The sequence below is a fragment of the Lipotes vexillifer genome, unplaced genomic scaffold (genome assembly GCF_000442215.2).
Source record: "Lipotes vexillifer unplaced genomic scaffold, Lipotes_vexillifer_v1.1 scaffold593, whole genome shotgun sequence".
NCBI lineage: Eukaryota > Metazoa > Chordata > Mammalia > Artiodactyla > Lipotidae > Lipotes > Lipotes vexillifer.
The window spans coordinates 1,387,246-1,404,725 of NW_006773778.1; the positions used below are offsets into that span (position 1 = coordinate 1,387,246).

Consider the following 17,480-nt stretch of genomic DNA (forward strand, 5'->3'; position numbering starts at 1 on the left):
CCCTATTAAACGGCCTTAGCTTCCTTGTAAAAAATCAACCGAGCATAGATATATGGGTTTACTTCTGGACTGTCAATTTTATTCCATTTACCTATATGTCTATTCTCATGTTAGTATCACTTTGTTATGATTACTTTTACTTTCTAGTAAGTTTTGAGATTGAGAAGTCTGAGCTCTCCAACTTTGTTCTTTTTCAAAATATTTTGGCTATTCTGGGTCTTATGAGTTTCCATATAGATTTTAAGATCAGCTTGTCAGTTTCCCTGAAGAAACCAGTGATATTTTGATAGGGATTGTGTTCAGTCTGCAGATCAATTTTGGGAGAAACTGCCATCTTAAATAAACATGAAACCTGATGCATGAACATAAGATATCTTTCCACTTAGATCTCATTTAATTTCTTCCAACAATGTTTTGTAGTTTTCATATTACAAGTTTTCTACTTGTTCTGTTAAAATTTATTTCTTAGTATGTTTTTCTTCTTGATGCTATTGTAAGTGGAATTGTTTTCTTAATTTTATTTTTGCATTGTTCATTAAAGTGTATAGAAATACAATAGATTTTTTTCATACTGAACACATACTCTGCAAACTTGATGAACTCATTTATTAGTTATAACAGTTTTTTTTCTTTTGAGGATCCTTTAGGCTTTTCTATGTAAAAGATTATATGACATACAAATAAAGATAATTTTACGTTCTTTCCAATCTTTTCTATCATTAATTTTTTATATCATTCATTCTTGCTTAATTGCCCCACTAGAACCTCCAGTAAAATGTTGAATAGAAGTGGTGAGAATGGAAATTTTTGTCTTGTTCCTGATATTAGGGGGAAAGCATCCAGTCATTCACCACTGAGTGTGATATCAACTGTGGGTTTTCATAGATGCCTTCTATTAGATTGAAAAATTTCCTTCTATTCCTAATTTGTTGAATGTTTTTACCATGCAATGGTGTTTGATTTTGTCAAATGCTTTTTCTACATCTATTGAGATGATCATATGGTTTTTAATTTTTTTATTCTATTGGTATGGTGTATTATATGAATTGATTTTCAGATGTTAAACCAACCTTGCATTCCTGGGAAAAAAAAATTTCCCCTTGGTAATTCTATATGTTTCTAGATTTGGTTTGCTAGTACTTTTGGAGGGTTTTTGCATCCACATTCACAATATATTGGTCTGAAGTTTTATTTTCTTGTGATGCCTTTGTTTGGTTTCCATATAAGGGCAATGCTGGCCTCATACAATAAGTTGGGAAGTATTCCTTCCTCTTCTATTTTTTGGAGGAGTTTGTGAAAAATTGGCAATAATTCTTTAAATGTTTTGGTAGAATTCAAAGAACCAAATTTAGTTTTGTTGATTTTCTCAAATTGTTTATATCTCCTCTACTTCATTCATTTTCACTGTAATCTTTATTATTTCCCTTTTTCCTGCTTATTTTAGGATTAATTTGCTCTTTTTTCCAGTGTCTTAAGTGGAAAGTTAGGTTATTGATTTGAGTTTTTTCTTCTTTTAAAATATGGATATTTACAGCTAGAAATTTCCCTTTGAGCACTGCTTTAACTTCATCAATAAGTTCTCATATGTTGTATTTTAATTTTCATTCACCTTTAAGTATTTTCTAATTTATCTTGTGATTTCTTCTTGTCCCATTGGTTGTTGAATAGCATGAAGTATAATTTCCACTTACTTGTAAATTTTCCAGTTTTCCTTCTGGTATTGATTTCTAGCTTTATTCCAATGTGATCAAAGAAGATATTTTGTATGATTTTAAATTTACTGAGGCTTGTGTTTTGGTCTAACATATCATCTGTACTGGATAATGTTCTACATGCACCTGAGAAGTATGTGTAGTCTTCTTTTGTTGAATGAAGTGTTCCATAGATATCTGTTAGGTCTAGTTGCCTTATAATGCTGCTCATGTCTTCCTTTCCTAATTGCTCTTGTTGTCCAGTCATTCTGTCCATTACTGAAAGTGAAGTCTCCAACTGTGATTATTTCAGCTGTGGTTTTCTCCCTGCATTTTTGTCAGTTTTTTTGCTTCATCCATTTTGGGGCCCTGCTGTTAGGTTGTCTTATATTCCTGGTAGAATAACCCTTCTATCACTATAAATTATCTCTCCCTATTCCTAATAATACTTTTTATTTTAAAAGTATTATTTTAATATGTTTTGTTGCCTGGTATTAGCATAGCCACCCTGGCTTTCTTATGGTCATTGTTTGCATGATATATATTTTTTTCATCCTTTTACTTTCAGTCTATTTGTATCTTTGAGTACACAGTGACATCTTGTTGTTTTATCCAGTCTGACAACCTTTGCAATTTGATTAGATTGTTTAATCTATTTACAGTTAATATTATTGATATAATTAGATTTATATCTGCCATTTTGCTTTTATTTTCTACAGGTCTCATATCTTTTTTAGTTCCTTTTTTCCTCCTTAATGCTTTCTTTTGCTTTAGTGAAGAATTTCCAGTGTACCATTTAAATTTCTTTCATGAATTTTTTACTTCATTTAATAAAGTTATTTCCTTAGTGGTTGCTATAGAGCATACCATATATATATTTTAACTTAACATAATCTGCTTCAAAGTTTATATATAAATGTATATTATCTTTCTATATGTTATAGGCCCAACCATACAAATATATATATATATATACACAGCTTTATACAGTTAATTTTAATTAATTTAAAAATCAGTTAAGAGAACAAATACATGTTTATACTATCTTTTATAATTACATAATTACATTTACTGGTACTCTTTTTATGTGGATTCAAAATTTCAAATAACTGTCTGGGGTTACTTGCTGAAGCCTGAAGAATTTTCTTTAGTACTTCTTGTAAGGAAGATGCTAACGACAAATTCTTTGTTTTTGTTTATCTGGGAATGTCTTTATTTTGCCTTCATTTTTGAAAGATAGCTTTGTGCAATATAGGATTCTTGGTTGAGAGTTTTTTCTTTAAGAACTCTGAAGATGTTTCCCACTACTTTCTGGCCTAACTGGTTTGGCTGACTTCCAGTCTTGTCCCCCTCTAATCCAGTCACACTACTGCCAAAGTGATATTTTAATAACACAAATCTTAATGGGTTACTTCCTTGTTTAAGACATTTAGAGATATCTCTCTTTTCTATAAATTAACACTGATCTCCCTAGAAAGGCATAGGCCCTCCATGATCTCCATCCTTGGGCCAAATCTCTCATTCTACCCCACGTTCTAATCATACTGAACTGTTTGAGGTTTTCCTCCTATACACAGGCTTTTTTATGCATCAGTGCTTTTGCTTCAACTGCTCTCTCTGCCTGGAAGCACCCTTCCCCTCCTGTTTGGGAAACTCCTACTCAACTCTCAAGATGAAGCTCAGTCACTGCTTCCTCTAAGAACTCTTTCTTGACAATTTTGCTAGAATTGGCCATTTCCTCTTTGTTTTGCCCCACTGATCCCTGTGCAGTCTTTTACGAGGCCACTTGTGGCACCTGGATTGCTCTTAATTACTTATCTATACATTTACCCTCAACTGTAAGACTTGTTGAGGGCATTAATAAAACACAATACGAACTGAGTACTTACTATAGGACAGGCATTTCACATATTTCTCATTCATTTCCACAACTCAATGAAGTACTTACTATTTCTGCCTCCATTTTGAAGATGATTAAACTAAAACAGAAAGGTGATCCAGGTTGCCAGATGACTGCTGTTAGAGTTGACATTAACACTCTCTTACTCTTGTCTACACTCTTATAAACAGCAAACTTTGTGCATTCTCATGTGTCAAGGTCCTAGTACAGATCCTGACATGTAATCATGCCCAATATATATATGTTGAATGTGGTAGTTTGGCAATACATTAAAAAAAAAAAAGATTAAAAAACCAAGATTTTGAACTCCACCCATCTTTAAAATTTGTATTACTTATTATTTATTTCTCTATGGTGACTAACTATAAAATCCTTAAATAAACAGATCCAGTTCCAGTATTCTTGGGGTATCTAGGAAGGAAAGAATTTAGAAGACTGTATCCTACTTTGCATCAATCATGCCTCCATATATATAGAAAGAGTGATTTAGGAGTGGAAAAGGGCTGGAACCTGTAGATTTGTAAGTCAATTTACACAAAATTTAGAAAACACTGACCATGTCAAAGAATGATGGAGTTGATAGCACCTCCCCATCCCCCGCCCACCTCCCCTACCCCATTCAGTTCTCAGAAACTCCTTGGTGTAATCACTGCTCTGGTATTAGTAGGCAAGGGAGAACATCTATAGGGAGAAATTAACCATAGGTAGTGGAAGTAATGTAAAGAAAAAAGCTGGCTGGATCATTTAGGCCTTCTAGGAAAAGAAAAGGAAGGAATGAAAGCAAACAAATGTATGGGGAAGTAGCCCTTGTTAGTAAAGTTTAACCAGTATGTCATTTGGTAATGTAGCATGTGACGGCATCAGCATGGCAGAACCCCCTTTTGGATTTCACTTTGTAGTTCTGTGGGCTGCTCCTCTGTAAGTTACTATCAATATTACACTGACATATGGGTTCTTACTCTTACAGCCTGAATCAACCTAGCCCCAAGCCAGCACTCAAACCTCAGTGGAGGAATTCTTCAGTAGTTTTCTCATGCCATTTCATTCACTAAAACAGGTCCCCAGCCCTAGGGGTTCATGGAGAATTTCCCTGACAACCTGCATATCCAGAGACTTTTCTTCCCTTGGCACATTATTTGTGTCACAGACTGAACTAGCATGAGGACCAAAGAAGAACCTGAGGAATGACTAAGGAAAATAAATCCTAACACAATGTCAATGGGTGTCAATAGTAAAATTATTCATCTGTAACTTGAGGCTTCTGTATTTTTTGAGTGTGTCCATGTGCTTTACCTATAGAACTTCATTGCCTCCTTTGCTTTTTCCTTCCAGCCCTCTTTCTTCTTATTTAGAATAGGATGTAATGGCTGAGGCGCCATTGGCCACCTTGAATCCTATGGCAACTATGAGAGTGGAAGCTACCTGTTAATACTAGAGCAAAATGCCAGAAGGAACTTGGGTCCCTAATGGCCGTGGACCCACCTTACCAGCTCTAAATCTGATAAACTTCCGACATTTTACATATATGAGAAAGAAAGACCCTTATGTGTTTAAGCCACAGTTATTATTAGGTCTCTCTTACTAGCAGCTGAACATAATTTCTAACCAATATAGGCTTTACAAGACAATAAGATGTCATACTCGTGAGTGAAATGTGTGGAATTCAGGGGGATTTATTAATAAAGATGATATGTTAGCTTTTCCTGAACTTTTTTTTTTTTTTTTTTTGCGGTCCACAGGCCTCTCACGGTTGTGGCTTCTCCCGCTGTGGAGCACAGCCTCCGGACGCACAGGCTCAGCGGCCATGGCTCACGGGCCCAGCCGCTCCGCAGCATGTGGGATCTTCCCGGACCGGGGCACGAATTTGTGTCCCCTGCATCGGCAGGCGGACTGTCAAACACTGCGCCGCCAGGGAAGCCCTTTCCTGAACTTTTGAAGTTATTTGAAAATAACCTTTTCAAGGTTATTTGTCTTATTCCTTAGTATGTAAACCAGTGTCTGTGTTGGAGAGTATGAAGTAGAAGACTCCGATTGCTGAAATGACTGTCTCTGCCTTGCCAAAAGCAGATTTCAGTGCAATTTCAGGGCCCTTCAGTATTTAAAAAGGAAATCCCCTTTGACCAGCTCTTTGACAGGATTGCTATATATAGGAATACTGAAGTTTAAGCAATCATTTGTTAATTATCACAACTTTTAAAGCAATTATTTGCTAATTACCATATAAGTTCCTACTGTTACTGAACAGTCACTCTTTTTGAGCACCTATTATATTCCAGGCACTGTGCTAGGTATCTACATGTATTATATCACTTAATACTCTCAATAACCTGGGGAGGTTAATATCAAAAGTGCCTACTGCAGTTTCTTTTCCTTTCCAGCAAAAGGAGCTCTTTAATATTTGTATTAGTGCCCTAGGCTAACTTTTTAATGAATTTATTTTATCTAGATTACTAAAGACTTTTCCTTAATAGACACTCACAGAGGTTCAGCTGGAAAGGTTCAAAATTATTTCCTCAGGGGGATAAGGCATTGTTAAAATCAGGGACCCTTCCCTCCCCATCCCTAAATTTATGGAGTATTATAAACCTCTCCCCAGGCCCCTTGTGTTAGCTGTTAAGCCTCAGTCCTGCCTGGTCCATGCTTTACTGCGGGTGCTGGTGGGTGGTAGATTAGTCCAAAGACCAGGCGATGAATGGAGAATAGAAATAATAAGAGAGTGGATAATCCCCCCAAGGAGAATTGGGCTATGAACAGGCTTTGACAAATAACCAAATAATCATAACTCATACTCTCACACACCTGCTCATACACACATCTCTGGATGCCATTCTCTGAAAACCTAAAATGAGAGTTGGATTTCTCAATATCTATCTTCATGTATGTCAACACGGTGATTACAGCCACCTTACCTTAAAGAAAGACTTTGGAGAATATGCCCAGCAGATATTAGGGACTTAATAAGGGAGTAACTATTGCTATTTGATAAAGGAAGTTCTGAAAGAAAATTAGCTGGCTTAGTAGTTTAAACATTGGACTGGAAGTGACAACTCATGACAGCACGCGATACTTTGAGCAATGCTACCAGGACTCTCAGTGGCCCAGAAAAGTCAGTAGGGTCCACATTTTGACACATTCATTTTTATGAAATAAATTTTTCTTTTCATGAAGTATATCTGTGCTTCAGTTATATTACTTTCTCAGCTCTAAATTGAGAAAGATGACAGATATTTATTATAAATTTATTTTATGCCACAGAAATGGTTATTAAAAATAGAAAATAGAAAATAGAATGAAAACCCTTGGACCAAAGTTGGGTCCTCTGCCAACCAGACCCTAACAGGGACCTAAAGCATTTAGCACAGTCACCTGTTTAGAGTCTGTTTTGGTTTCTTTCTTATAGTTCAGAAAACCAAGCAATGCTAAAGTGAGAACTGTGAATAAAGAAGGTGCAGAGGCAGCGCTTGACAAAGAGCTGCACTCAGTTCTCTAACATGAGTCAATTAAAGTGGTAAGATGAGGCAGGAGAGATGAGGTGTGACCCTGTGTGCAGTGATTGGATCTGCTTACAATAACCTCCTGCAAGACGGGCATGGAAATGATATGTTATCCTCCCTGGATAAGATGAATCTTCATGTTCTGGGTTAAAGGACTTGGCAATAAGGCCTTTACCTTTCAGCAAAAATTTCCTTCAAAGAGCCCCATAGTCATGACCACATTCATTTTGCACAAAATCACAGACTATGCTGGAATGCATAGATACTCAAGAGGAAATCAGTTCTTCTTTCAGGCATTCCCAGTGGGTAATTATATACTGGGAGTGCTACATCCACTCTTTTAGGCCACTGGGGGTCCAGTTAATGAGTGATTTGAAAGCTTTGGATGATTCATGTGCTAAAGACCAAACAATGCGATTATTGAATGAATGTTTCACTTATTTGGATCGTTCAGTATCTTGAAGACAGTATCAACCATCAGTAAATGACACCCCAGTGGCTGAGAAGAGTCAATGGGCCTATAGCAAACTTGCCTTGCATTCTTTTCTGAAAAAGGATTTTTCCTTCTCACTGAATACATCTGGACAATCAAAAGGAGAAAAGCCATACCTGTAGTATTCATCTCCCACAAAGAAAAGGGTCTTCTGTGCATCTTTGAGATAGACGGCAGCATCTATTCGCTGCACATATCTTGGGAACCCAAAGTCATAAATAGTCCGAGGAGTACCTTGCATTTGGAATCCTCTTGTTATCCAGTAGTGGGGTCCTGGAAACAGAAATCAAAATTTACAAAAACTCTGTACCATTTAGTGATGCTCTTTACTCATGAGGATTTCTATGCAGGATCACAAATAGGGCTAGTTTATCGGATATTTACCATGACTAAAACCTAGTAGGAGATAAAAGCCTCTATTCAACTCAGTAAAAGACTTAAAACTTGCTCTGGAGGCAAAATCCCTAGTGATGCCTTAAGAAAGCAATAATATTGATACAATTATGTTTTAAATTTAACAAATTCAATTTTTTCAAGATACCTTTCATCTGTATAATCTCATTTCAGTCTCATATATGTATGAGAGACAAGGGGCAAGCAACTCACAAAAGCTGATTCTTGCTTAAATTGGCACTAACCTTCTACCCTTAGCCCTCAGCATCAAGAAAATACAAGCTAAAACTGGTAGTTACCACTTATTGGACAACTTCCATTGGCTAGCCATTGTCATATCTTCAAGGTTGTTATTATTATAATTATTTTGCACAGAAAGAAATGAAGACTGAGAGCAGTTAGATAACTTCCCGAAGTCACTCAAATAGTAAAGGTCTGGAGCCAGAGACATACTGTGTGCGTCCACCTCCTGAAGCTGCAGGCGTCTCTCCTCTCCCAGCTGCTTGTATTGTTCTCTTGAGGGTTCCATGCTGATTTTTATGAATTAGAGGCTCTCAGGAGAGTATACCATGTCACTCAGAGCAGAGGTCCAGGGGACAGGGACTAGGTTTCTACCTCCCTGGACACTGTCACTTATCACAGTGCCTCACTAGACGACATCTTTGGCTCTGAGAAGAGTTTGATAGTCACTGTCACTCCTGTCATGGTCACAGTACAGTAGAGGGGTTTTTCATCCCCAGTCTGAGGAGGAGTGACTGGAACATGTTCTGTGATAGCTAACAAATGCTGACAGTACTAGGTGTTCCAAACACACCAGGCACTGTACCCTGCCACTTCTTTCTTTGAGTGTTCTTTAGGGTACCTTTAAAGAAGTAAGCTGTGCCCCTCTCAGCCACTTCATAAGCTGCATCCACATTGGACATAAGCTGGGGAAAGGAGCTGGTGATGGTGCTGGGCTGGATCCCTGACATCAAGTGAACGTGCCGACGCCAGAAAATCCTATTGGGCAATGGAAAAGAAATCAAGATCAAGGGTTGACTTAGATCTTCAGTTGAACCTGGGCTGAAATATACTGCAAACCACACTTCAGAGGCCATTTCTAAATGCCTCTTGCTCTTGCCTTGCTTTTAAGGAGAACATAATTTTTTTTTTTAATGTATCTGGGACAGAGTCATAGTCTAACCAAGTTTATTTTATTTATTTATTTATTTATTTTTGATTATTTTTTTAAACATCTTTATTGGAGTATAATTGCTTTACAATGGTGTGTTAGTTTCTGCTTTATAACAAAGTGAATCAGTTATACATATGTATATGTTCCCATATCTCTTCCCTCTTGCGTCTCCCTCCCTCCCACCCTCCCTATCCCCCCCCTCTAGATGGTCACAAAGCACCAAGCCAATCTCGCTGTGCTATGCGGCTGCTTCCCACTAGCTGTCTATTTTACGTTTGGCAGTGTATATATGTCCATGCCACTCTCTCACTTTGTCACAGCTTACCCTTCCCCCTCCCCATATCCTTTTTAGACTTTAGTAAAAAATTTCTTCTCCTTTTTCATTCTTTTAGCATCTCTGTAATCCTCTTTCCTTCATTTATTTAAGGATGTTCAAAACATGAAAACAAGAGTTGACATCAATAATTTATACACTTAAGCTGTGCACCTTCCTATTCCAAGTATCATTTGCTACAAATTTCCATTTCCACTTTTGATCTTTTAAAAATTAAAATCTCATAAAGATAAATACCATCCAGGTGCACTTTATGGATATTATATAAATGAGCCAAACTTTTGTGGTTGGAAGAGGCTAATTATTTCCTGTAAAAACAGCAAAAACATTAACAATTATAAATGATGTTGCCTATGTACTTATCTATTGAAAATGTTTATATCTTTGGACCTAATGGCTACTTCAGAGAAACTCTGGTACACACACATTAACTTAAGGTTTATCAACTCAACCACCCATCTATCCAGTATTATTTACATAAAATTGTAGGAGTATACAAGAGGGTACTGGGCTGAAACCTTCAATGTAAATGAAGTCCACTTTGAATTGTGGAGATGAAAATCATTCTTATAAAATACAAATAGTTTACTTGATTCCACAGAAGGTAGAATCAACACATAAAATTATTTGCAGACAGGGAAACTGTAATTAAGTTCTGACATTTAATTTTCCATGTAGTAAGTTTAGGCACTCCTCAAATCTTATGTCGAGTTTTAGTTAATTTAACAAATATTTATGGAGCACCTGTCAGCAGGCACTGAGGTAGACATCAAGAATGAAACACTGAACAAGACTCAGGCTCTGCCCTCAAGAAGCTATAATCTAGTAGTAGAGGCAGATAAGTGATTAGACAATTATAATTCAGAGCAATTCGTGCAATGAAGAGTCAAGTCATGATGCTCTGAGAACATAGATTGTATCCCACAGGAGGAATGTGTCATTCCATCTGGGGGGGGGGGGGGCTGGCGAGGCCATCCAGGTGAGGCATTTTAAGCTGATGACAAAATCTAAAGGAGAGCTGTATTGAGAGAGAGAAATACTTCATGTTCCTAAGCAACATCAAGAGGCAAAAGGAAAAGCACATCATGTTTTAGAAGGCTGTAAGCTGGAGTTGCAATTCCAATGCTGACCGGTATCTCCAAGCCTGTTTCATAATCTATTTTTTTTTTATGTTCACAAAATTTATTTTAAAAATCATAAAACGTTTCTTACAAAAGAGTATTACATTCTTCACACTGCTCTGAATAGATGCCAGGGACATATGGACTATTGTTACTTTTCCTCCCTGTCCCCCCCCCCCACCCAAAAATGCTACAGCGACCACAAAGCAAAGAGTTCACGATAATTACATGGGGGGATTTTTTTTAAACCACCAACAGTGAACAAAAATGAAAAGTCACTCAGTCTGCTGCTGTTTCAAAATTTCAAAGTTAGTTTTTGCACACCCCCCCCTCACCCCCCAACCCTGTTTGTAAGGAACTAAAACATTACATGTGGTGAACAGCAAAGGTTTCACTACACCTCAAATGCAGAACACCTATGAAGCCACTGTGCCACCAGGGAAAGTCCAATGGGGGGATTCTTTTTAAACCACCAACAATGAACAAAAATTAAAATTCACTCACTCTGCTGCTGTTTCAAAATTTCAATGTTAGTTTCTGCACACCCTCCCCCACCCCCCATCCCTGTTTGTAAGGAGCTAAAACATTACATCTGGTGAACAGCAAAGATTTCACTGCAACTCAAATGCAGAACACCTATGAAGCAGAGGAATGTTGGCTTTTTAAACAGAAGCAGATAAAAAATAAAAGATGCAGGACTCCCTCAGTTCTTCACTAGTCTTAGATAAACTTTCCAGAATACTGCTTCACACTATAAAAAAGAAAAATATATCTTGCATTAGAATCCTTCAGCATCTGCATACTGCTTCACACTGTACTGCAGCAAATATTGTGCATTCTGTATCTGGTCCTCTGTTCCTATAATGGTAATGATCTGATCTTTGGACCTTCTAAAGGCTCATCAATTTTGATCGAAGCTCCTGACTCATGACAGATTTGTTTAAACCGCTTACCAATTTTGCCAATAATAGATCCAGCCATAGATCCAACTATATCTTTGGGAATAGTTACTTGTGTAGTAGTAATCGGTCTACCAAGAGCACCATATGAGTCACGACCCCCTGCATAGGAATAATCATATCCAGAGCCACCCTGTGGTTCATAAGTCATCTGCCACTCTGATGGGCTCCATGTATCTATTGCAGAGCCCCAGGTTTCATCAGCACTGAAACCAACCATGTCATCATAATGGTCTCCAGGTCTTCCTCTTCTGTCATAGGCCATTAGATCTCTTCCTCTAGGTGGCGGTGGAGGAAGAGGAAGATTCCGAGCTCTGCCACCACCCCGGCCCCCTCATCCAGGAGGAGGTCCTCGACGAATGCTCCTATCATCATAATCTCTTCTGGATGGAGACATGGGACGCCCACCCTGACCAGGAAGCATTCTATCAAAACCACATCTTCCCCACATGGGAAATCCCATGGGACATCCGGCGGTCATTGAACATCATTGTAAAACCATCGTAATCATAGGTTTCATCGTAAAAATTGGGATCATAAGGCTGAGCATGTCCTTTGATGGGAGACTCTGATATAAGATCAAGGATGATCTTTATGCACTCTACAACCCTATCAGGTTTTCCTCCAATAAGAACAACTCTGTCAGTGGATTGAGGACAACATTACTGGAAAAGCTTGATTGTTGTCTGAGTGTTCTCTCGAAGTTCTTTGATTTTAGCACCTTTGACCCCAATAATTTCTCCAGCCAGACTCTGATGAATCAACAGTCTCAACTCACAGTCAAAGTCGCTTCCTTTATAGTGTTGGTAATTTAAGCATCCCACAGCATCAGATTCGAGCGGGAAATGGCTGGTTGCAGTGGGTGATGGCAACTGTAGGCCCTCTTCCAAGGTAGGGATGATTTTCTTCAGAATTTCTCCAATTGTTTCAATATCAGCACTGATACTCAATATGTGCTCAGGGCCACTGCTGTCTGGGACTCAAACACTGGCATTGTAGTCTGTACAGAGAGCCTTAATATTCTTGCCTCCTTTTCCAGTCACTGCCCCAGCATTCTTGCTCTGAAGCAGAATGCGTAATTCAACCATCTCATCAGTGCTTCTAGATCTTTTAAAAGCTTGTTCTTCTTCCATATCTTCAGCAGGGCATTTACCAAATTTGCCATTGGTTTCGGTGTTGGGAAAGGTTTCCTCTGGCTGTTCAGTTTCCATTTTCTTGTATTAAAGAGACACACCAATCTATTATTAAATATATCCTTGCAGGGCAGAACTGAAGTGTTCTGTGTGGGACCAACTGACACCTTAGTGCTGCAGTAGCCAGGCAAGGCTACCGTCCCTATGCTGCCGTGCCGCCTCAGCCCTGTTTCATAATCTCGTAAATGCAAATAATAATAACTGGCCTATCTCCTGAGATCCTTATGAGGATCAATTGAGATAAGGCATATGAAAGTGCATTATAAACTGTAAAGTGCCACTTGACCAGATATTGTCTATTTTTAAAATTATTATTTGGGCATCTACCATAGACAATACTCAGTGTGGCAGGAGGCCATTGAGGGTACACTTCCTCTCCCCAAGCTACACATCACAGCCTTATCTAGACCATATGTATTAACAGATGGAAAACTGAGATCCAGAAAAGCTGAGGGGCCCAAATGTCAGCAGTGGTTAGGGGCAAACAGAGCTGATTAGACTCTGGCTATGTTGATTTTCATCACATGCCCTAACTAATCTACTTGCTCCTTCTCAGCCTGTGACCTCTGGTTTTTCTCTGTTTATAACTTGACCCCTTACCCAATGAGACCTAGCCTTTGCTGAAGGCCAGAGGGACTGCTTTCCCCCTCTCCCTTCTCTTCACAGTCACAGAAAGAGCACAGGTTTGGGTATCCAGAAGAATCAGGTAATGAAAATAGAAAAAGCGATCATGTCAAGAGTCCACAATCTCATCTTTGATAAGGAGAACAAAACAATGGATTAACTGGGAACCTGATGAAGAATCCAAAAAGCAAGTGTTTTCCAATTAATTCAATTTAATACATACTTCTGAAATGCTGACTCTGCTCAAGTCACTGTGCTAGATTCTCACTAAGGCACAAAGCGTGTCTTTCAGGCAATTATAATAGTGGATATGAAGAAATGAGAAAAATGGGCAGGGGGAGCAATGCTACTGGAGTCTAGTGAAGACAAGGGATGACATTTTAGTTTACATCCTACAATGCACAGGACAGCCCAACATGACAAAGACTTGTCTGGCTCAAAATATCAGTAAGTGGGGCTTCCCTGGTGGCGCAGTGGTTGCGAGTCCGTCTGCCGATGCAGGGGATGTGGGTTCGTGCCCCGGTCCGGGAAGATCCCACATGCCGTGGAGCAGCTGGGCCCGTGAGCCGTGGCCTCTGAGCCTGTGCATCTGGAGCCTGTGCTCCGCAACGGGAGAGGCCACAACAGTGAGAGGCCCGCGTACCGCAAAAAAAAAAAAAAAATCAGTAAGTGCCAAAGTTAAGAAACCTTAGTTAAAACACTTATGACATATTATAATGTATACACTGTATGTATAAGGTAGTAATAAACACTACCTATATGTGATACTTGTATAAAGTATCACAAATTCCAAAAGAATCTGTACTGATGAAAAATTTCAGTACATTAATGAAGAAAAATTATGTCTGCTGGGTAATAAAGCAATAGAACACATATTCAGAGGATTTACAAACTTAGAGCTATAGATTACAATAATTAATAAATTAAAATTGACAAAAAATGTATAACAAGTAACCTCCTAATACAGCTGTAAATGGATTTAAAAATATAAGCAAAATGAAAATCTATAAAACTGTTAGAAAGGAACAGCTGAAGGGGGATGTAAAAAGGTATTCTATGCAAATGGAAATCAAAAGAAAGTTGGAGTAGCAATACTCATAAGAGAAAAAATAGACTTTAAAATAAAGACTGTTACAAGAGACAAAGAAGACACTATGTAATGATCAAGGGATCAACCCAAGAAGAAGATATAACAATTGTAAATAAATATGAACCCAACATGGGAGCACCTCAATATATAAGGCAAATGTTAACAGACATAAAAGGAGAAATTGACAATAACACAATAATAGTGGGGGATTTTAATGCCCCATTTATGTCAATGGACAGATCATTCAGACAGAAACCCATAATGAAACACAGGCCTTAAGTGACACATTAATGACATAGTAACTTAATTGAAATTTATACAGCATTCTATCCAAAAGCATCAGAATACACATTCTTTTTCAGTGCACATGGAACATTCTCCAGAACACATCACATGCTGGGCCACAAAGCAAGCCTCAGTAAATTTAAGAAAATTGAAATCATATCAGGCATCTTTTCCTACCACAATGCTATGAGATTAGAAATCAACTAAAAAAACACAAACACGTGGAGGCTAAACAATATGCTACTAAACAACCAATGGATCACTGAAGAAATCAAAGAGGAAATCAAAAAATACTGAGAGACAAATGAAAATGAAAACATGATGATCCAAACCCTGTGGGACTCAGCAAAAGCAGTTCTAAGAGGGAGGTTTATAGTGATACAAGCTTACCTCAGGACATGAGAAAAATCTCAAATAAACAACCTAACCTTACACCTAAAGCAACTATAGAAGGAAGAACAAACAAAGCCCAAAGTTAGTAGAAGGAAAGAAATTATTAAGTTCAGAACAGAAATAAATGAAATAGAAAGGAAGAAAACAATAACAAAGATCAATGAAACTAAAAGCTTGTTCTTTGAAAAGATAAGCAAAATTGATAACCCTTTAGCCAGACTCACCAAGAAAAAAAAGGGAGAGGGCCCAACTCAATAAAATTAGGAATGAAAAAGGAGATGTTACAACTGACACCACAGAAATACAAAGGATCATGAGAGACAAGCAACTATATGCTGATAAAATGGACAACCTAGAAGAAATGGACAAATTCTTAGAAAGGTACAATCTCCCAAGGCTGAACCAGGAAGAAATAGAAAATATGAACAGATCAATCACAAGTACTGAAATTGAATCTGTGATTTAAAAACTCTCAACAAATAGAAGTCCAGGATCACAGGTGAGTGACATCACAGGTGAATTCTACCAAACATTTAGAGAAGAGTTAACACCTATCCTGAAACTATTCCAAATAATTTCAGAGGAAGAAACACTTCTGAACTCATTCTATGAGGCCACAATCACCCTGATACCAAAATGAGTAAAAGATACCACACAAAAAAGAAAATTATAGACCAATATCATTGATTAACATAGACGCAAAAATCCTCAACAAAATACTAGCAAACCGAATCCAACAATACATTCAAAGGATCATACACCATGATAAAGTGGGATTTATCCCAGGGGTGCAAGGAATTTTTAATATCTGCAAATCAGTGTGATACACCACATTAACAAATTGAAGAATAAAAATCATATGATCAACAGATGCAGAAAAAGCTTTTGATAAAATTCCACGTCCATTTATGATAAAAATGCTCCAGAAAGTGGGCATAGAGGGAACCTCAACATAATAAAGGCCTTATATGACAAACCCACAGCTAATAACATCATACTCAACAGTGAAAAGCTGAAAGCATTTCCTCTAAGATCAGGAACAACACAAGGATGCCCACTCTTGCCACTTTTATTTAACATAGTTTTGGAAGTCCTAGCCATGGCAATCAGAGAAGAAAAAGAAATAAAAGGAATCCAAATTGGAAAGCAAGTAAAACGGTCACTGTTTGCAGATGACATGATACTATACATAGAAAATCCTAAAGACACTACCAGAAAACTATTAGAGCTCATCAATGAATTTGGTAAAGTCGCAGGATAAAAAATTAGTACACAGAAATCTCTTGCATTCCTATACACTAACAACAAAACCTCAGGAAGAGCAATTAAGGAAACACTCCCATTTACCATCACATCAAAAAGAATAAAATACCTAGGAATAAACCTACCTAAGGAGGCAAAGACTTGTACTCCAAAAACTGTAAGACACTGATGAAAAAAATCAAAGATGATACAAACAAATGGAAAGATATACCATGTTCTTGGATTGGAAGAATCAATATTGTCAAAATGACTATAATACCCAAGGCAATCTGCAGATTCAATGCAATGCCTACCAAATTACCATGGCATTTTTCATAGAACTAGAACAAAAGAATTTTTTTAAAATAAATTTATCTATTTATTTTTGGCTGTGTTGTGTCTTCGTTGCGGTGTGTGGGCTTCTCACTGCGGTGGCCTCTTCTGCCGCAGAGCGTGGGCCCTAGGTGCGCGGACCTCAGCAGTTGTGGCACACAGGCTTAGCTCCTCTGTGGCATCTCAGACCAGGGCTCAAACCCGCATCCCCTGCACTGGCAGGTGGACCCTCAACCACCGTGCCACCAGGGAAGCCCAGAACAAAAGAATTTTAAAATTTGTATGGAAACACAAAAGACCCAAATAGATAAAGCAATCTTGAGAAAGAAAAACAGAACTGGAGGAATCAGACTCCCTGACTTCAGACTATACTACAAAGCTACAGTAATGGTACTGTTACCAAAACAGAAATATAGATCAATGGAACAAGATAGAAAGCCCAGAAATAAACCCATACACCTATGGTCACCTTATCTTTGATAAGGCAAGAATATACAATGGAAAAAAGTCTCTTCAATAAGTGATGCTGGGAAAACTGGACAGCTACATGTAAAAGAATGAAATTAGAACATTCTCTAACATCACACACAAAAATAAACTCAAAATGGATTAAAGACCTAAATGTAAGACTAGATACTATAAAACTCTTAGAGGAAAACATAGGCATAAATTGCAGCAATATCTTTTTGGGTACATCTCCTAGAGTAACAGAAATAAAGACAAAAATAAACATATGGGACCTAATTAAACTTAAAAGCTTT

General features: G+C 37.8%; 1 protein-coding gene and 1 pseudogene across 1 annotated transcript in view; both read right to left on the reverse strand.

The window, feature by feature from the left end:
• Positions 1 to 17,480, reverse strand: part of MMP20 (matrix metallopeptidase 20) — a 50,476-nt gene that overhangs the window by 7,577 nt on the left and 25,419 nt on the right. The window contains exons 7-8 of the mRNA XM_007448555.1: positions 8,834 to 8,970; positions 7,695 to 7,851 (exon numbers count right to left, since the gene is read on the reverse strand). Of these exons, the coding sequence (XP_007448617.1) occupies positions 7,695 to 7,851; positions 8,834 to 8,970 (294 nt within the window). The remainder of the gene's footprint in view (positions 1 to 7,694; positions 7,852 to 8,833; positions 8,971 to 17,480) is intronic.
• On the reverse strand, positions 11,379 to 12,770 carry LOC103087966 (heterogeneous nuclear ribonucleoprotein K pseudogene; annotated as a pseudogene).